We start from the raw sequence: 21,730 nt of genomic DNA, 5'->3' as shown, positions 1-21,730 counted from the left end.
GTCTGGACGCTTCAGTACTGAGTTTACCCCCACCCCCACCCCCGTGCGGGGGCGGGGGTGCTGCTGCTCTAGGCTCTGGGCGTTGCCAGGCAACTGAGGTGGTGTGTTGCCTCAGGCAAGTGGTTCAATCTGGTTCTTGTCTTTGATCACTTCCTGTCACTGACTCTCTTCCGGCTCTGACTAGCTTGGAATCTGGGCTGAAGACCTGTCCAGAGACGGCTTCAAGCCTGGTTGGAGGTTGGGTGGGGGAAGTGAGAGGGTGAGGGGGTGGGGAGGTAGGGAAGGGCCAGGCCCAAGGGGCAGGTGGGGCCTTTGGGAGCTGCAGGGACATCCTGATCCAACAGAAGAACTTGCCTCCTGTGCCGCCATGAAGAAGTTTTTCACTTTCTGGAGACGGAAGCATGAGCCGGTGAGCCCCTCCTCAGACCTGCCCGTAGGCCGGGCCAGGACCGGTACTCATCATCTCACCCAGCCAGGCTACAACCTTCGAGATAAGGACTTAAAGAAACTTCACAAAGCTGCCTCAGTTGGGGATTTGGAGAAGGTGAAGAAGTACCTTCAGCGGAAGAAACATGATGTGAACATACGGGACAGAGAATACAGGTGACCAGACTGACGAAGGGCAGTGTGGAGAGGAAGCCGGCTCCCCTGGGTAGTGGAATCAGGAGCAGGACTTGTCTGGCCTACTTCGTCGGTTGTCACTCCGGGTTTCCCATAGTGGAGACGTCTGACAACCATTGCCAGAGGGTCGCAGTCCCAAATTCCAGCTTATTATTTCTTTCTCTTCCCTCCCCTCCCCCCAGTTTGTTATTTCTTAAAGCGCTTACCTGGATATTTGAGGTTATTTTTGTCATCCTTGATTCCCTCCACTCCTCCCATTGCATTAATCTCCACCTGGTACTTCACCCTTTACCCAAACTACTGTTTTTTAATTTGATGTATGTATGGTTGTAAGATTTCGAGACACAGAGACAACAAAACAATGACTTTTTAAATGTGGTTCTCCTATGGTTTATTTATTTATTTTTTCCAATTGCAGAGTATCTTCAAAAATCCCATCACAACCACTTATTGCAAAAACAAAATTAATTTTATATATTAAAAAAAGAAGTTACATGTTTGGCATTAATAATAGAAGATATGTACTGACTATGGCTATCTTAAAATTTGGGGGGGGGGCAGTTTTCAAGTCATAGGGTATGAAAAACATCATTTTTCCTCATAATTGGATAACTGGAAGCTGTCGTTATAAAGAAGGTTTATGTCAGTTTGCCAATAGTTTTATGTCCTTCCCTCTGACAAAAACAGATATCTAAATTTATCCAACTTTTATCCTACACCACTCCATTGAATTATATTACAGGGTCATGGGTAACCTTGACATGACTTCATTTAGTGGTTAATTCTCAGTCTTACCTGGCTGGCATCTCAGCAAAATATCTTACTTGCCCTGTCAGTAGTATTTGAAATAGTGTCTTGTCTTTCAGGGCACTTGGTTTACCTGGCACTTCTACTTCTGTGGGCACTTCCTTCCAGATTCCTTTGCTGATTTCTTTTCCTCTTCCTGTCTGATAAATATATGAGGGCTCAGAACTTGAAATGATTCTGTGTCTTAACCTTCACTTGCCTGGTGAAGAGAGATTATCTTTAAATGTTTATATTCTAGTGCCTTCCAATATTTTATCTCTGGCCAGAACGCTCTCCTAAACTCTAGACTCGTTATATAAATACCTACACTTCAACATGGCTATCTGATAGACTGTGGTCTGCTGGTAAATGTTAATAGCAGGCTCTTAGTTGAGTGTGGGAGCGAAGCAAAGGGAGGAAAAGCCCCAATTTCAAGCTACCAATGTGATGTTATTTGGCTTGAATATTTTCTGAAATTTTAACAATTGGCTCGTGAGAGCCACTTGCTTTATAATCACATCCCTCTGTAGACATTTCAAACATCCCCAAACTCTGCTCCCATTTTTCCTCCTCAGACTTCCATCTCTCTTTCTAGAAATACCAAATTCTTTCAGTTGTTAGAAACCCTAGCGTCATTCTGGACTCCTCTCTTTCTTTCGTATTACCCATCTGACCTTGTTAGCTCCACCTTCAGAACATCGCTAAAATCCAACTATTTCTTGCCATCTTCACAGTTACCGTTCTAGTCAAAATTGCTATCATATCTTAACCAAAATTGCTGCAGTGGCCTCCTAATTAGTTTTCTGTCTTTAAACCTTTTCAGTTTATCCTCAATACAGTAGCCAGAAAGATCCTGTAAAATGTATGTGAAAAGAGTCATTCCTTGCCTTAACAACTTCCACTGGCTTTCCATCGCATTAAGGGTTAAGGTCAAGATCCTTTCAATGGCTCATTCAGACTTACATGACACGTACCCCCACTCTGTTATCTCGCTGATCTTCTGTTCTACAACCCTCCCTTTCATTCATCTCCAGCTTCCCTGGCCTCCTCAGTGTTCCACAGAAATGCCGGAAATGTACTTAGGGCCTTTGGACTTGCTGTTTCCTTTGCCTGAAGTGCTTTTCCCCCAAATATCCACATGGCTTCCTCTCTCACTCCCTTCCCGGGCTTATTTAATCATCACCTTATCAGCGAAGGCTCCCTTGTCTCCCCTTCATACAACAGCAGTTCTTTGTTTGCTGACATTTCCTATCTTCCCTGCCTAATTTTCCTGTTAGCACTTAATACTGTCTGGCATGCTTTCTATTTTAAGTTTTTTGTTTACTTCTTCCACAAGCATGTGTGATCCATAAGAGCCGGTATTTCTGTCCATTTTGTTTGCGGCCCCATCCCCATCATCTAGAACCCTGCCTGGCCATAGTAAATGCTTCCTAGGTATTTGTTGATGACTACAATGCACACATACATATGTACATATTTGTAACTCATTATAAACTGTCCTTAACGTGAAACCAGTTAAATATTTGATCTTAAAGGCATTTGCATGGCCTTTGTAATTCAGTAGAAAGCAATTATAATTAATGTGACTTGTATATAAACATCAATAAGTACATGAAGGAAGTATCAACAGTATATGATCTGACAAGTTCTTGAGTATCATAACTTCCCAAATTAAGACTTACCTCTAACTCTGTGTTTTGTTGTATTGATATAGAACACCTTTGCACCTGGCCTGTGCTAATGGACATTCAAATATTGTATCTCTCTTAATTGAGAAACAGTGCAAAATAAATGTCTGCGATAGGGAAAACCGGTCTCCATTGACTAAGGTGTGTTCATTTTTCCTTTTCAATCGGAATGCATCTGGGTTCTTCTAGTTCACTTTAGTTGGGTTTCATAGTTTAAATCATAGTAGTAAATGTTAATTTAATGTAACACATCCTGAATAGTAAGTTGGTTACTTGTCTGTTCTTGTGGTATTGACAGGCAGTACAGTGTGCCAAGGAGGATTGTGCTACTATTCTTCTAGGCCATGGTGCAGATCCAAATCTGGTGGATTTAGATGGCAATACTGCTCTTCATTATGCTGTCTGTGGCCAAAGTATCTCATTAGTTGAAAAATTGCTTGAATACAAAGCTAATCTTGAAGATCAAAATAAGGTAGTCTATCAAAAATTACTTTATGTTATAGAAAGCAATGGAAGAAGGTATGTATTGGCAGATCATTCATAAGTTGAAACCCATGTTATATGAAGTGTGACTTTTCCAAAATGAAACTGGGGGAAAGGAGAAGAAAAATGAGATTATCAAACACTGATAAGGTTTTCCTTTTTAAAAAATCTTGGTCCATTTTGCTTCAAACTATAACACTGACCTCTAAAACAATACTATATTTAACAATGATAACTCTTCAGAGGCGTATATCAAATGAGAAATACCTGATTTCCCTGTAAGTTTATACTGGTTAAAAATCATAAGCCTCTTTTTGCCTGTCTTATTTATATACTAATGGATAATGATAATAAGGTTAAATTAGAAAAATCACTTACTGTACTAAAAGTAATCCATCTCTCCTATCGAGATGAGGGGTTTCTTGGGTTTTGTTTTTGGTTTTTTTAAGCTTCTTCACACTCAAGTTCACTGATTTTGTCTCTATGACAGCCCAAAATAAGTGTCAGCCTTGGAGGCCTATACAATCTCAATAATAACAACATTATGAAATGTGAATTGACAGTTTGTGATACTTACATTAAATGCTAGATGCTCTTCACTTAAATCCCCCAGGCTGCTCTTCCCCACAATTTGGATTAGGCCTAAAGTAAAAACTTGAATTTTATATTTGAATGACAGATTTCCAATTAATTTTCTTAGTCTCTGAAATCATATTTTTTGAAATCGAAGAGTATATTCAGAGGTTTCTTATTAATGCATTTTCTCTTAAATTGAACTTAAATCTAAAAGGCATATAATGCTTGTATATTTTAAATAATCATTTTGAAATAATTTTTTCAGGATGGGTATACTCCACTATTACTTGCCATTACTGAAAATAATGCAAAAATGGTAGAATATCTTCTGAAGAGAGGGGCAGATGTGAATGCTTCAGATAAGAATCAAAGGTATAATGAATACTAAATAAGACCATACAACTATAGCTACCTAACAATACAATATATATATGTATGTATGTGTTTGTGTATGTGTGTGTATACATTTTGTGATATTGTAAAAGATCTGGCCATATAATTTGGACAAATTACCTAGAGTCCCAGGGTCTGTTTTTCTGTAAAATCAAACTTTTGGGCTAGATCGATAGGTTATTATTATTATCATTTGTAATTAAGAATATTACATAGAAACTCAGTCTCTAAATCCTAGATGCTGTAGTTAATTGGGGGTAGATACCCAGAGCTTCAGACATGCCTCTTCCTAGTATTTTGAAACATCTCGAAAACACTAGGATTCCAGGGAGAAAGGATTAAAAAACCATTGAGCTAGAGCACCTGGGTGGCTCAGTTGGTTAAGCGTCTGCCTTCAGCTCAGGGCATGATCCCAGGTCCTGAGATTAAGCCCCACATCAGGATCCCTGCTCTCTCTCTCTCCTCCTCTGCCTGCCACTCCCCCTGCTTGTGCTTTCTCTCTATATATATATTACTCTCTGTCAAATGAATAAATAAAATCTTAAAAACAACGACAAAAACCTTTGAGCTAGTTGCTTCCCAGAGACTCTCAATTTTAGACTCTGATATAATGTGATTGGTATATCCTTTTGAGCAGATCTGCCCCCTTTTTGCATTCTTGCCCTCTTTCCCTGATAGTCTACTTTTGAACAGTAAATTTGGAAGACTAACTTTTCAAAAAAAGCACAAGATGTGTCTAAGATCCATAAATAACATGTTTATGTATCTCTCTTCTCCAGAACAGCCCTTATGATTGCTCTAAGCGATGAACCAACAGATTTAGTCAGTCTTCTTCTGCAGCAAGAAGTGGACCTGTTTTGCCAAGATATTTATGGATTCACAGCTGAGGAATATGCTTCTTTTAATGGTTTTACTGTGTAAGTGATACTGTATATCTTTTAACAGTTGTATGGGATTTGCTCATAAAGAAAGAACCATGAACCCCCAAAGGGAAAAGCTGGTAAGGTACAAAGCGCTGCATAGGGGTAACCATATTATGAATTCTGGCCACATGGATCCAGGGATCCTTGATTTCATCTGTTTGTAGGGTCCAGTCAGTCTAAGAACTGTGGACAGCCTAAGTCTGTGGATTAACTCCCAGTGGCATGCAAATTTGAAGTATGTCAGCACGGTAATTTCAGGAAATAGTGGCATAGCCAATAATAAAACCTCTGAGTAGTAACATTGGGCAAAAGATGATTCATCTATGAAGCCTTTTTGATTGTTTTTATACATGAGTAACATAAAAATTCAACTTTTGAATATTATTATTCAAAATAATTTTATTTTTTGTTAGCTAACTTTAGTTTGATAAGTTTTCAGAATTCTTAAGCATATTCTCATTAGCCCAAAAGTCAAAACTTTTCATGTATAAATATGCATTTCTAACTGTAATAGTCAATGAGAAAGTGAGATGAAATGAACAGAAAATTGTATATATCTAATGAAGTTAAAGGTATTTTCCTTATAAGTTCATTTTAGGGTAAAACTTAAATTATACATAGGTATTTTTCCTAGTTTATTGTTTTCTTTTTCTTCCATCTACTTTATTTACATTTTAGTAATATCTTTTAATCATGAAGTCCATGTGAACATCACAGGAGTGGGAGGAGAGAAAAAAAGAGCAAGAGGAGAGAAGTAATTTTTATATATACATTCAGATGTTTATTTTTAATGTCTAAATTGAACTTTATAAACTCAGGGATTTATAAACCATAATGGAATACAGTATTTTCTTTGCAATACTGGACATATGTACCTTTATTTACCTTAGTTTAAGCAAACCATGTTATAAAAATTTAAAGAGATAAATTACTGATACTATCTATGTTATGAAGGGCTTCTTCATTTTATAAAAAGAATCTGTTTCTTTTAATTAGGGAATTTTCCTTATCATTTAAAAAGTTTGGATATGGGGGCACCAGGGTGATTCAGTTGATTAACCAGCTGACTCTTGATTTCAGCTCAGATCATGATCCTCAGGGTCCTGGGATCAAGTCCCTGTCAGGCTCCACCCTCAGAGGAGAGTCGGCTTGAGATTCTCTCACTCTCCTTCTGCCCCTCCCCCTGCACATTAAGCCCAAGTGTTATGAATTGTGTCCCGTTCTTCCCTTTTCAAAATCATGTGTTAACTCCCCAGCACTTCAGAATTTAGATGATGGTATTTGGAGAGAGGGCTTTGAAAGTGATGTTAAGGTAAAATGACTGTGCAGTAGAGTGGGTCCTAATTGAGTTTGACTGGTATTTTTGTAAGAAAAGGAGATTAGGACATAGAGACACCAATAGTGCTTGTTGCCTAGAGGGGCAACTTTAAGGTGAAGAGTCAGCAAAGCACAGTCATCTGCTAGCCAAGGAGAGAGGCCGGGAACAGATCCTCCCTTTATCAGACCTCAGAGGAAACCAGCCCTTCTGGCACTTTGATCTTGGATTTCCAGCTTCCCGAACTGTGAGAAAATGTCTGTTGTTTGAGCCCCCCGGTCTGTGGTATTTTATGATGGCAACCCTAGCAACCTAGTATACCAACAATAACCTAAAGCTATTTTTTCTACCTTGCTAATAGTTTATTTGTGATAGCAGGGAAAAAGTACTAGAGAATGGGAGAATGTGAAGTAAAAATGGTATCTGTTAATGGAATTGGCTTGAAAGGAGGCTTGAGGTCAACAAGAAAGGCTTTAGTTAACATCTAAGGTTTTGATCTAATGATTATTATGAATTGATTATTTACAAATCCTTAATTTATGGATAGATATCATCAATTAATTGCCAATTATGGAAGGGAGAAGAAAGTTGAACAGATGTCTAATTCTGAAGATACAGCCTTGGGTAATGAATCTGATATAGAAGAACTGAAGGAAGGTAAGAAGATACAAACTAAACAAATAGTTTTAATGGTTTGCTTTTAGGAAGAGACTCAGTTTTCTCAAATAGTATTTAAATTTGAAATAGAAATTTTCTCTAATTTTGAAATGCTAAATATTTTTAAGAACTGTCCTTTGTAATTAAAACATATTGACATTGTGTTGACTGAACATGTAAAGAGATACTGAATGTTTAAGATAATTTTTATCCATAGTCTATTTATAAAAAACAAAATATGACTAGTTATAATAATTACTAATTATAAAAAACAAAATTTTTAATAAATATAAAGCTATTAGTAAATTTTTAATTTTATTCTGAAAATACTTCAGATAAGTACATTTGATAATTGTTAATATAATATATACTTAATCATTACATAAAACTTAAAATTAGGTAGTAATATCTGTGAATTAAAAATACTGTGCATCTATTATAATAAATTCTGGTGCTTATTTTCAAAAAAACCAAACAGTTATTTAGGTCTTTAAAACAGCATTTTGTTTATTTGTTTTTTGGTGTGTATATGTTACATTGACTTTTTTTAGTTGGATGACACAAAAATTTTTACAGTTATAGTCTGTGAATACACCAGCAAATATACACTCCTCCACTACCCTTCAACTATTATGAAAAAAGAAAAAAAAAAAAAAAAGACAGGGAGCCTGATGGCAACAGGAGATCATATGACTGTCACAACTATTCACTCTTCTTCATCCCCTCAAATCTATCATTATCATACTTAGAATAGTGTTTGGTCCTATTGCTTCAAGGTGAGTGAATTTAAGAGAGAATTTACCTGAATTTTCCTTTGTAACTTAATCTTACACACTCAAGAAATTTTGTTGTTTGGACTCTTGTTCTTCATCCTTATATGTTCCTCTCCTACCATCTCTCTCACCATCTCTCTCTATTTCTCTCTCTCTAATAATGTTCATGCAACTATAAGAAGTAAAGAACTTCTGTGATTTATACTTCAGTTCTTTAGGGAAATAAAGCAGTAGAAAATTAAAAATATCACTCACATATTTTGCGTATTTCCTGAGGTTAAACAATTAAAACACCTCCATTCCTTTTACCCGTGGCAATATATGTTGCTGTTTTTAATGAAAGGTTAGTCTTTGTGTGTTTTGAACCATATTAGAAATATCAGGTCAAGAAAATTATCCAAACACATTGCAAAAGATGGTGAACATCAAAGGTTGCTTTTCTGTCAGATTCCAAGGGGATAATTTAATTATTCATTTCTTATATGACCATTAAGATATAGATATATTGATGCTAAATTATAATGGTTTTGTAGCTCAGGTATAGAATTTAAGAAATAGACCTAGGAGTGAAAATATTTGAACACAAATGAAGACATTACAAATATTATTTGTTTTCTAGACATATAACCTCATTTCTACAAGTCCTTTGCTGCTGCCTTGCATTAGAAAAGTCTGTTTTGAAAGAGCAATTAAATGAAATGTCACAGCATTTCACTGACTACTCATTTGAAGAAAAGTTTGTTAATGGAGAGCAATTTTCACCTTAGAAGATGTGAAGAGATTTCAAAAGACAAACATCTATATCATGAGCTATCAGTTGGAAGGATACAGTTTGTGTTCAGCTTATAGTCAGCAGAAGTCTTTTTAGTCAGAATTTTGAATGGGGTATTCGTAAGTGTAAACTTTGAAACATAGTGTGCTAGGCATACATTAGAGCATTTAAATAAAGTAAAAATATTAACATGTCAGCTATAAATAGAGAAAAACATTATAAGTAACCCCGTGTAAATGGAAATTCTCTTTTATTTGCAAGTACTTTCATTGACAAAACCCTTTTTCTTTTGGAGAAGGACTATAGTAATACAGTTTAAGAAAATTTGGGTATTACAGAAAAGAAAAAAGGAAAGAAGGTATCACTCATAGTCTCATAACCCAAACAAAACATCTGTTAAATTTCTGGCCTGTTTTTGTAACCTTTTAAAATCTGCTTAACTTTTTTTTTTTTTTTCCTCAAAGGGAATTTGCAATTTTGCATTTAAAAACAAAATACAGAGCACATAGTTTTCACTATGCTCTTTGCTATACCTTGAGCACATCCAGGACGATCTAGCTTCAGGATGATTCCCTGGAAGACTCTTCCTTTCATTGTATCCTGGGACACTTCCTCCCTTCATAAGGCACATCAGTGAAGACTTGTCTGGCTGCCCTTCCATTCTGTCGCTTACAGTGCTTTGTTATCTACTCCTCCCCTCCTTGCCTTTTGAATTGCAAGATGCATAAGAGCTTGAGCTTTTGTTCGTAGTTAAATCCTCACTTGCAAAATATCTGGTGATAGTAAATATTCAGTTGCCAAATACAGTCATACCTCATTTCATTGCACTTTGGAGATTTCTTTTTTTTTTTTAAGATTTTATTTATTTATTTGACAGACAGAGATCACAAGCAGGCAGAGAGACAGGCAGAGAGAGAGGAGGAAGCAGGCTCCCTGCTGAGCAGAGAGCCCGATATGGGACTCGATCCCAAGACCCTGAGATCATGACCTGAGCTGAAGGCAGCGGCTTAACCCACTGAGCCACCCAGGCGCCCCGCACTTTGGAGATTTCTTTTCTTTTTTTTTCCACAAGTCGAAGGTTTGTGGTAACTGCATCAGGCAAGTCTGTTAGCACCATTTTTCTCACTGCATTTGCTCACTTCATGTCTCTATGTCACTTTTTGATAATTCTCACAATATTTTAAATTTTTCGTTATTATTATATATTATGGTGATGGGATCAGTGATCTTTGATGTTACTATTGATGAAGTCCCAGAACCTAAGTCACGATCGGTGGGGTGAGGAGGTTTGGAGCCGACGACTAAAGAAAGAATTCTTAAGACGTCGTTGGTGCAAAAGGTGATTTATTAGAGCACGGGGACAGGGCCCATGGGCAGGCGGAGATGCGGCTGCCCTGGGTTGTGAGGGTAGGCATGTTATATACCCCACGGTTGGGGGGAGGTGGTGAAGGAATGGGAGATTTCAACAGAGTTTTCACATGTTAGGGAGGGCCTACAAGGTGCCGGGGGGAGTCTTTGCCCTTATGACTTGATCAATGTCGTCCTTAGGTCAGGCATTAACATCAAGATAGTTGGGAGATTCTTGGTGGGGTGTTATGATCCAGCTATCATTTACATTCCCTTCTACCTCAGTCTCCTCCAGTTTATGGTGGGAGGGAGACATTAGGGCTTCAGGAACCGAGAGTTATTTGCCTCTGGAAATTTGTGCTATTGATAAGGTAACCTCCCTGTTTAGGTCTCTAGGACATCTTGTAGAGCAAGGGAGATTCCTGTTCTGCAGGATTGCGATCCCTGCAAGTTAACTATTTATCATTTTATGGTGATCAGGGGTGCCTGAGGAATGCTACACATATGGAGGGGAGCGGGTGAAGAGGGGGTGCAAGGCGCCAGCTTTTGCTTTGTCCTCAGCCAGCCTCCTGCTCCCTCATCACTATTATAATTGTCTTTTGATGCCATGAACCACACCCATATCAGACAGCAAACTTGATCGATCACTGTGTGTGTTCTGACTACTCCCAACTTGCTGTTCCTTCTCTCTCCCCGTCTCCTCGGGCCTCCTTATTCTCCGAGACCAAAAGTATTGATGTTAAGACAATTAATAACTGTATAACAGACTCTGAAGTAATCAAGTGAAAGGAAAAGTTTCAAGTCTTTCACTTTAAATCAAAAGCTAGAAATGATTATGCTTTGTGAGGAAGGCATGTTAAAAGCTGAGGTAGGCTGCAAGTTCGGCCGCCAAGTAGTGAATGCAAACGACGAGTTCTTGAAGAAAATTAAAAGTGCTTCTCCAGTGAACATATGAATGATAAGAAGCAAAACAACCTTATTGCTGATGTGAAGACAGTTTTGGTAGTCTGGATAGAAGGTCATCAGGTACAGCATTCCTTTAAATCAAAGCCTAATCCAGAACAAGGCCTTAACTCTCAGATCTAGCTAATGATAATAAATAATAATTAAGATAATTAATGAAGTGGCTACACTAAACAACATATTTTCAATGTATACAGAACAGCTTTATATTGGCAGAAGATGCCATCTAGTATTTTCATAGCTAAAGAGAAGAAGTCAATGCCTGGCTTCAAAACTTCGCAAGATAGGCTGACTCTCTTATTAAAGGCGAATGCTGGCGACTTTAAAAAGAAACCATTACTCATTTACTATTCCAAATATTGTAGGGTCTCTAAGAATAATGCAATATCTACTCTGGCTGTGCATTATACATGGAACAAGAAGGACTAAATGACAGCACATCTTTTTACAACATGGTTTGCTGAAAAATTTTAAGCCCACTACAGACAAAAAGATTCCTTTCAAGATGTGACTGCTCATTGACAATGCACCTGGTTACCCAAGAGCTCCGATGGAAATGTGCAAGGATATCAATGCCTATTTTCGTGCTTATACAACATCCATTCTGCAGCTCATGGCTCAGGGAGTAACTTTGACTTTCAAGTCTTATTATTTAATAAATACATTTTTGTACCATTTTGTAAGGACAGAGCTGTCATAGATAGTGATTTGTCTAATGGATCTGAGCAAAGTAAATTGAAAACCTTCTGGAAAAGATTCACCATTTCAGATGTCATTAAGAACATCTGTGATTCATGGGAAGAGGTCAAAATATCATTAACAGAAGTTTGGAAGAGTTGATTCCAATCCTCGTGGATGGCTTGGAGGAGAAGGGTTAAAGACTTCAGTGAAGGAAGTAACTGCAGATGTGGTAGAAATAGAAAGAGAACTTGAATAAGAAGTGGGGGCTGAAGATATAACTGAACTGCTACAATCTCATGAAGTACTTTAATGGATGAGTAGTTGCTTCTTATGGTTGAGCAAAGAAAATGGACCTTTGAGATGAAATTTACTGCTGGTGAAGATGTTATGAAGATTATTGAGATGATGAAAAAGGATTTAGAATATGATGAAACTTAGTTGATAAAGCAACAGCAGGTTTTGAGAGGACTGATTCCAATTTTGAAAGAAGTTCTACTGTGGGTAAAGTGCGATGAGACAGCATCATGTGCTACAGAGAAATCATTTGCAAAGGGGTCCATTGATGCAGCAAACTTCATTGTTGTCTTCTTTTAAGAAATTGCCATAGCCACCCCGCCCGTCAGCAACCACCACCCTAGTCAGTCAGGAGCCATCAGCATTGAGGCAAGACCCTCTACCAGCAAAAAGATTATAACTCCATGAAAGCCCAGATGGTGGTTAGCATTTTTTTAGCCAGAAGTGTTTAGAATATTTTCTTTATATTACAGTGAAGGAACTGAGGTTATATAATTAAGAAGCTTGAACATTCTTCCACTTTTAAGTGGCTAGGTAGGACTTTGAGTCTACTGTATCTTTTCCACTCTGTTACCTTTAATTAAGGTATGTACATTATATTTTTTATACAATGCTATTGCACACTTAATAGACTACAGTACAGTGCAAACATAACTTTTATATGCATTGGGAAACCAAAAAGTTTATCTTATTTTATTACCAAGATGAGAGTAAATAGCCCAGGAACTCAAGAGGCAGAGAGCAGCGTTCAGACCTTGAGGACTTTCTGTGTTAACAAGGACACAATGAGCCACTAAAAGCAAGGCAGAAGAGTCTCCACAGGACCTGTGCCTAGTTAAGGTTGGGATCTGCAGAGATAGGTGTTGTAAATCATATGCTGGTGATGTAAATCTTGCTGGATGGTCTGAGAAAACTGGAAATAAAGATAACCCAAATGAGAATAAATAGAAGCTATTCAGAGTTTGCAGCAAGGGAGTCAACCATCATCACTTACATATGACAGAGCCTCAAAGGAAAGCAGGAAAGTGGGAAACCTCTATTATTGAAAAAAATGGAAGACTTCATGCTCGAAGTCTGATTGGGGTTGGTTGGCATGAAGAAGCTGGAGATTGGTTAATTAGAAGTGTTGCATCTTATGTGATTGATGTGAAGAGCATATTTGGCTTTCTCTGGTTGGTGTTAAATTGGAAGCAAAAAGAGGGAGGAGTGAAATAGTGGGAAATTGGCAGTGTTCTGAGTTTTAAGCCTTGACAAAATATAAGTGCTTAATCAAAGAGAGTTTTTTATTATGATTGTAAGAAAGACATTTGCCAACTTCTGTATTTCATGTATATATTCACTATTTCCATTGATGCTTTAGTAACAGAGTGGAAAAGATATAGTAGACTCAAAGTCCTACCTAATCACTTAAAAGTGGAAGAATGTTCAAGCTTCTTAACTCTAACCTCAGTTCCTTCACTGTAATATAAAGAAGACATAATAATCACTTCCCAAGATTGTTCTCATGAGGCAGATCTTTTCTCCTTTATACTACATTTATATTACTTCAGCATCCTTGGACTCATGTATCTTTGATATAAATTGTATTGATTGGCTACATGATACTCCTTAATTCACTATGTGTTACTCACACAATCCCTTATTGTAAGGTATTACATTTCCCCCCCATTTTTTTCCACCATTAAAGATTGAAAATCTCACCTTGCTATCAGTATTTTCTTCTTTGGAATTATGTCCATTGGAGATAGTTCTACAACTGACATTACTAGTTTACAAAGTATGAAAGTATGTTTCGTAAAATACACTACCAATATTTTTCCAAAGTGTTTCAGTGTTTTAAGATCCATTTGAATCAAAACTTGACTGAAAAAAAGATTTGACTATTGAAAAAAGTGGAAGACCAGAAACTATATGTGACCAAAGCCTCTTTCTTATTTGACTATCTCATTACATTTTATAAGAGGAGAAACCCATTAAATAGATTTATATGAAAGATTTATTTTGAATAATAAATTGTAAAATGAATGTCCTTAAGGGGAAACCATTTTGCATGTAATTAAGCTAGGTACAGAAGTAGAGGGTTGATGATGTTAACAGTTCTTTAAAGTCGTATGAGGAGAAATTTCTTTAAATCTTGTCAGTATCACTCTATGATTGAATTCATGGAACTCATTTGGCATTGGGGATAAAGTTTAAAGCTTTCATTGAGTGAGACAGAGCCAGAAGAGTAGAGAAGGAGAGAATGTGAAATGCTTTTTTTTCTTTTCATCTGCACAGAGTACTTCCCTTTCTGCTCATAATTTCCCCTTGGGGACACACGCTGTCACACTCTGAAACCATGGCAGGGACAGGGGTTGCTGCATGGGCTCCCAGATTAAAATCCCCACCACCTTCCAGATGTGGGAGTAGAGTAAGCTGCAGGAATGAAGCTTCTGCTACTAGAATAAGAGACCTATTAAAAAATAAAATTACAGGGGGCCTAGGGAGTTTTCTGGGTGACAAGGCTTTCCCGGTGTTGCAGCCCCAGGTCGCCAGGGCCCTGGTATTATGCAAGCCAGCTTGGCCTTGGGCCCTAGTGCCCATCTGGATGCCCTACCCCCCCACCCCTAACCACTGAGCTAACTACCACCATATCTGGGTGAGGACACAGCAGCTCAGGGAATTTCCCTAGACGGGAGAAGGGGGCTGGACCAGCGCCTGCGAACTGTATCTCTGAGGCTAGACCGTGAGCGCCCATCCAGAGCCGCTGCCTTGTTGTTAGACTTAGTTTCAAAGGGTTTTGTTAGTTTCTCTGCCTTCCTTGAAAGTGCCAGGTTATAAGCAATGGAACTTTGATGCCAGGGGTCACCACTGCAAGAACTGCTTCTGTGACCTCGCTCTCCTGGATGGGATCAGGTGGCAACGAGAAACAGGAAACTTGGATTCGTTCTGGCGATCCTCTACCCACACCCCAGAACGATGAAATAGGTTTTGTTCTTTCTTGGAAAGGAAGGGCAAGTGGCAGTCCAGGTCCTCTTCCAGCCAGAGCAGAGACTGCAGGGATCTGGGTGTGTGTAGCAATGGGCCCGAGTCCCACTAACAAAGCTCAGGAAATCCACAGGGGTGATGGATGGGGAACATGAAGTAAGTGCCCTATAGTCTTTAGATGGGGAGCCATAGCCTCACGTAAGAGTCATTAAAAAGCATATAATAGGGACAGTGTGAGGCCTATTGGAGGCCTATGGGGTGCGGTGGGGAAGAGGTAGACACATATTCTGGGAAAGGCCTGTGCACTTTTCCTGATTCCCCCTACATGTGCAGCTGGACATTGTCTGCCTTCCCAGTGAGGCATTTTTTCCCTTTCTAATGCTCCTCAGCAGCTGGGGTATTATAGTGCTTAAAATAATAACTTCACATAGGATCCAAGACAGTGTGTTTGTCATTCATAAATCAAAATTTTAACATTGACAACAACAACAATCTTTTAGCTGGATCTTGATCCTTTCATTCTAGGACATATTACTGACAATTTTAAAGAGGTTTAACTAAGTGTAAATAGTAATAAAAAGTACAAAAACAATCATTTCCTTTTTCAGTATACACGTTTTAAATGATCAAATATTAGCATATTATAGAAAAGTTGGTAATGAGAGAAAATAACTCCCATACTATAGAAACTTCTGAAGTAAAAATACTTTTGATAAGATCAGATTTTTAAAAATATATTTTATATTTTAGAGCACTTTTGTGTTCACAACAAAATCAAGCAGAAGGTACAGAAATTTCCTGTATACCTCTGGCCCAAAACATACATTGCCTCCCACACGGTCAATATAACTCAACAAAACTGTACAGTGGTTACCAAGGACGAACCTACACTGACACCTAATAATCACCCCAAATCTGTAGTTTACATTTACTCTTGGTCTCGTATGCACCATAGCTTTGGACAACTGGATAATGATAGTCATCCACATCACACTACCCTACAAATAGGTCCGTTTCCCTGAAAACCGTCTGTGTTCTCCCATTCATTCCATCCTCCCTCCAATCCTTGAAAACCTCTTTTTACTGATTCTACAATTTTGCCTTTTCCAGAATGACCTCTAGCTGGAATCATATAATATGTAGCCTTTTCACATTGGCTTCTTTCACTTAGCAATGTACATTTAAGTTTCCTCCATGTCTTTTCATGGCTTGATAGTGCATTTCTTTAGCACTAAACAATATTTTATTGTTTGGATATACCACAGTATCCATTCACCCACTGAAGGACATCTTGGTTGCTCCCAAGTTTTGGTAATTATGGATAAAGCTGCTCTAAGTGTTCATGCACAGAATTTTTTGTGGACATAAGTTTTCAACTCCTTTACGTAAATACCAAGGAGTGTGATTACCAGATGACATGGTAAGAGTATGTTTAGTTTTGTAGGAAGCTGACAAAATGTCTTCCAAAGTCACTGCACCATTTTGCCTTTCCACTGGCAATGAATGAAGGTTTCTGTTTCTCCACAGCCTTACCAGCATTTGATGAGGTCAGTGTTCTGAGTTTTGGCTGTTTTAGTAGGTGTGTAGATCTCTTTGTTGTTTTAATCAACATTCTTTAGGTAGGCAGGTAGGTATAAACTATATGCTTTACTAAGTATTTAAGAAAAACCTTGGAGGCACCTGGGTGGCTCAGTGGGTTAAGCCGCTGCCTTCGGCTCAGGTCATGATCTCAGGGTCCTGGGATCGAGTCACGCATCGGAAGGGAGCCTGCTTCCTCCTCTCTCTCTCTCTGCCTGCCTCTCTGCCTACTTGTGATCTTTCTCTGTCAAATAAATAAATAAAATCTTTAAAAAAAAAAAAAACTTGGAGTGGGAAGGTGCTCCATGTTCTTGAACAAAAAGACTCATTTATCTAAAATATGTAAACTTTTATTATTTTAGCAGTTTCCTATAAACCAAATCAAAAGATCAAGATTTTAAAAATTAGAATTAATTGTGATGCTATTCTGGTATACTTTTATGATGATATTAAGAAAAGGTTTGAAAAAAGACATTTATAAATTTCCACTAATTATTGTCTTACTGACAGCAGAATAGACGGACAAATGACTGGGCTAGAACAGAAATTTTAGAAACACATCCAAAAATCAATGAGAAGCAGTATTTGATCATTATGAAAATTCAAATTAATAGGAAAAAGCTGAATTATTCTTAAGTGCTGGCTCAGATCTCTAGTAGTGAGCCATAGCCGGGCTAGAGCACAGCTCTGTTAGCGCACACTGAAGTGCTCAGGTATTGTTTCCAAAGCATTCCCTCATTTAAGTCAGAACTTTATGTGGAGCCCAGGTCATCATCCAGACCTTCATGCTTGATTCCCTTTTGAGACCTTTGCTGCTCTTGCTAAGAAATCAGGGCTGCAGCAAGGGGGACACTTAGGGTGGAAATTCGAGAATTAGTAATAGGGGCCAGCTAAAGCAATTAGATTCAAATAGTATTCCAAAGAGGTTATCAGTCTCTCTCTCTCTCCATTTTTTTTTTTTGCTCCTAGATGGTCTCTCGAGACCTAAGTCCTTTGTAGCTGCCAGTGTCAGACTATGAAAATTCCTGTCATCCTCCTGTAGAGCAGTGAGGGACTACTTACCTTAGATTCCCACTACTCAAGTCCTAAGTTTGATATAGTAATGAAAACCACCTCCCATGTGACTTCTGTCTGTGCCTCAGTTTTATGAGAGGCTGTCATAATATTCAAGGTTCAATAGGATCCTCTCAATCTAAAGGACTAAGTCTCTTGGGGAAGTTTCCTTCAAACCCATCCATGTATCACAATCTAAGTATAGAAAGTAGTTTCCATCCTCCAAGACAACTGGGGATCAACATGGAGATTGAGCATTATTCGTGAAGATCTGCTGGTTTGGAAAGTGAGTGGATAAAATGGGGATAGTTTACCACATCAGTCTTGACTTGATCTGTTAGCTATCTTCCATTAGCATGATTGGCCGCTGTTAACAGAGACCCTAAAGTTTCTTATATGCAACCACAACTTTGTTATCTGATGATTTATAAGATATGTAACTTTAGTTACAAGTGACATAGTAGCTGATTGCAAGTTGTAAAATTACAAACCACAAGCAATAAACCACCTAATAAGTAATATAAGGATTTAAAACATTTTGTGAAAACTGCAGAATTTGGGGACATTAGCACCTATATAAAACCCCAGACAGTCGGTTTTATTAAGTATCCAGAATAGGACAGTAATAAAGTTAGTGAGCACATTCTTTTGTTGCTTCACTGTCTCACAAAATATTTCTATATGTTATGTCATTAAGTCCCCACAAAACCATTTGGGACTTAGGAAGGTCAGACAAGAGACACATCTTACAGGTGCTGAAGAGAAAGTACTTGACCGACAAAAAATAGCCATGTGTCTAAACTGGGAGAACTAATCTTTAGGACTTCAGGATCTTATCATGTGACCTCTGGTTAATTTAATGAGTTGTACTGCTCTCAATTCAGAACCACTCAGTGATAATTTTTCACTTAAATGCTAGTATGAAGTTAGTGTTGCTCAGAAGTTTGAAGTGTATAGAAGTTACATATAATTTTATACAATTTTATATAATTGGGTTAGCTTCTGTCTGTTGTATTATCAGAAATATGAGTATTGTGTAATGTGCATGGTACATCAAGTATTAAAATAGTAATGTTATTTATTACATTTTCTCCCTTATAATAATCACCATCTGATTTCCCAGAAAAAAATAATAATGGAGATCTAAATATTCTTTATTTCAAATATAGTTAAATTTATATCAGTTAAATCTTCTGATAGTGAATTTTCTCTCATTGATTCTGCCAGACACAGAAAGTAGGATAATGGAAGTTTTCATAATAAAAGAGCTATTTAAAAATCAATATGTAAATTTTGTTGTTTTTCTTAAAATTCCACAATTTATGATTATTTAAGATGTTCATTGGGAGATTCTGAAATAATGTCTGAAGAGTAATTTATTTAGTTTCAGAAGTTGACTAAGTTACTAAATCCATAGCGTGCCTCTGTATAAATTAGAAAACAATTAAGTATTATTTGCTTTTATGTAATTATAAATTAAATAAGTGGGTTTATTTTTATAACAAATTGTTTCTTGTCATAAATGATAGAAATTTATTTATAATAAAAAGCACCTGTCTATTTAACATGGGATTGTAAGCAAACACAAAGCAATATGAACTTCAGGAAAAAATGTCAAGTTATATTTTTAATTTACTTTTGCAGATCAGTATAGAAGTTAGAAAAGCAATTCCTTATTGAGAATCACAAGTTCTTTTATATGTTGATACATTATCAATCTCTCTATTAACCTTTCTCTTTTGTTAAGTTGAAAAGAATGAGTTCCCATTAGAACAAAATATTTTTCTCCCAATTGTTGGCTAATTGTCAAGGTTTACTGTCTTAATCCTTTCGGGCTATAACAGATTACTATAGATTAGGTGGCTTAAATAAGAAACGTTTATTTCCCATAATTCTGGAGGCTGTAAATCTGAGATTAGGGTGCTAGCATGGTCTGGTTCATGGGCCTTCTTGATTTACTTTCTGTGTCCTTGGATGGCTGAAAGAACTGGTTAGCTAGCAATCTTTGGCCTTTTATGGGGCACTAATCCCATTCATGAGGTTTTCTGTGACTTGATTACCTCCTAAAGGCCCTACCTCCAAATACCATTACATTGGAATTATGGTCTCAACATATCAATTTGGGGGGATATAAATATCTAGTGCATAACATTTTCTAATTTTGTTAGAACTAGACATTTTATTACCATCAGCCAGATTTGTCTTTGTAGAATAAATATATAAACATCCCATCTCTGGACTTAACTTGAAGTTTTAATAGAAGTGCAAAAATAGGGGTACCTGGTGGCTCAGTCATTAGACATCTGCCTTCAGCTTAAGTCATGATCCTGTGGTCCTGGCATTGAGCCTTCATCTGGCTCCCTCCTCAGAGGGAAGCCTGGTCTCCCTCTCCCACTCCCCCTGCTTGTGTTCCCTCTCTTGCTGTCTCTGTCAAATAAATAAATAAATAAAATGTTTTTTTTTTAAGTGCAAAAATATGTCACAAAAACAAAACTGCTGCAATGAGATTGAGACCTGAACGGAGATGAAGTCAGACACTTAAATGGACTGAGCCATCCACGTACCCCTAAATGGTGGATCTTAAATTCACTGAGTAGAACCTCCAAGTAGTTCAGAGCAGTCAAGTTCTTAGCGTGGGACCTTTTCATTTATTTTTTCAGGAAAGAATAGCCATGTTTGCGGAATTCTATCCACAGGGTACATAAAATTACTAGGACTACATGAGTTTACTGCTGTCTCTCTGAGAATAGAAAGTAAATACACTTGTCTCTTCTGTACTCCTCTCCCCTGGACACTGGAAATCTTTTGCAAGGATCATTACCTGGTTTCTAATATGGCAAAGTATAGTGCCTCTAGACCTTATGATGGGTTCTTCATGCTAAACTGAACAGTTGTTAACTATATTCCCTCCTTGAACTAAGAATTAGCTAAGTATGCTATCTCTTTACTGCCCCTAATGGATGAGGTCTAGAAAAATCGTGCTATTTAAATTTGCTGTTCTCCAGTTGTAATACCAGTTCTGTTCATGATGCCATTTCTGTTGACTTTATTGGGTTAGGACTATGATAACTATAATTAACTTGTATCAAATTTTTATAAATCACATTCTCCCTTGCATATAATGATTTGTGATGGTGGGGAAAATTTTAATGTATCAGTTGCCCACCAAGAGTGTAATTAATACTCTGGAATATTCTCCAGTTGTGTTCCAAAGGGATAGTTTGTGGCATAGCATTGAAGAGTATTGTACTCATAATATTATTAAATATTTTCCTATTGCTGATTCAAAATCATTTTTACTTTTTAGTTATGGATGAGAGTTCTGAAGAAGACCCATTAGCAGGTAGGATTTTTACAGATTCATTACCTCTTAAATAAGGGAATGAAGAGAAATGGAACTAAGATTTCTTCGGTGTTTTACTGTGGACTAGATAAGACAGTATGTGCTTAACATGTGTTCTCTGTATAAAAATCATAATAGCTCTGCAAAGTTACCATGCTGTCAATTTCTTCTTTTTATTAATTATAAAATTGTGATTTAGAGAACTTGATTAAATTGGCATAAGATCCCACAGTCACTACATGCTAAACCATAATTTAACTCCAAGTTGGCCGGGCTTTCAGACCACCACCACCCCCTCCAAGGTAGCTTTGTATCCACAGTATCAAGAGACAGGATCCAGTCAAGATCCTGGATCCTCGATCTTCAAGAAGTCAGATTTAACTGTGTTTGCTTTTTCTGAGGGAAAAAACCCAAAAACTAAATCAAACAAACACAGGCAAAGGCCTAGAGTTTGTCTAATATGTTTGATAGTTAAAATAGTAATTAGTACCTTGTTTTCACCATCAAGGGTTTGAGG

General features: G+C 37.4%; 1 protein-coding gene across 3 annotated transcripts; it reads left to right on the top strand.

Annotated features, from left to right (window-relative positions):
* The first annotated feature begins 137 nt into the window (after positions 1 to 137).
* Positions 138 to 21,337, top strand: ANKRD7 (ankyrin repeat domain 7). Of its 3 annotated transcripts, none has more exons than XM_013050930.2 (7): positions 138 to 603; positions 3,122 to 3,236; positions 3,394 to 3,567; positions 4,420 to 4,526; positions 5,327 to 5,464; positions 7,333 to 7,442; positions 21,178 to 21,337. In XM_013050930.2, exons 1-7 carry the CDS (start codon positions 368 to 370, stop codon positions 21,246 to 21,248), a joined length of 951 nt encoding a protein of 316 aa, XP_012906384.2. In that variant the 5' UTR covers positions 138 to 367; the 3' UTR covers positions 21,249 to 21,337. The 3 variants fall into 3 exon arrangements, with proteins under 3 accessions (XP_012906384.2, XP_012906385.1, XP_012906386.1); XM_013050931.2 differs by lacking the exon at positions 21,178 to 21,337 and adding an exon at positions 9,452 to 9,805 and having other exon boundaries at positions 139 to 603; XM_013050932.2 differs by lacking the exon at positions 21,178 to 21,337 and adding an exon at positions 8,835 to 9,433 and having other exon boundaries at positions 139 to 603.
* The last annotated feature ends 393 nt before the right edge of the window (positions 21,338 to 21,730 follow it).

Source organism: Mustela putorius, unplaced genomic scaffold (assembly GCF_011764305.1).
Source record: "Mustela putorius furo isolate JIRA1106 unplaced genomic scaffold, ASM1176430v1.1 tig00003845_pilon_pilon_pilon, whole genome shotgun sequence".
In the NCBI taxonomy this organism is placed as follows: domain Eukaryota; kingdom Metazoa; phylum Chordata; class Mammalia; order Carnivora; family Mustelidae; genus Mustela; species Mustela putorius.
This window is presented reverse-complemented; position numbering and strand designations above follow the sequence as displayed.

Coding starts and splice junctions, on each gene's coding strand:
- ANKRD7 (XM_013050930.2), top strand. CDS start 368: ATGAAGAAGTTTTTCACTTTCTGGAGACGGAAGCATGAGCCGGTGAGC. Junction 604..3,121: donor ATACGGGACAGAGAATACAG/GTGACCAGACTG, acceptor GTATTGATATAG/AACACCTTTGCACCTGGCCT. Junction 3,237..3,393: donor ACCGGTCTCCATTGACTAAG/GTGTGTTCATTT, acceptor TGGTATTGACAG/GCAGTACAGTGTGCCAAGGA.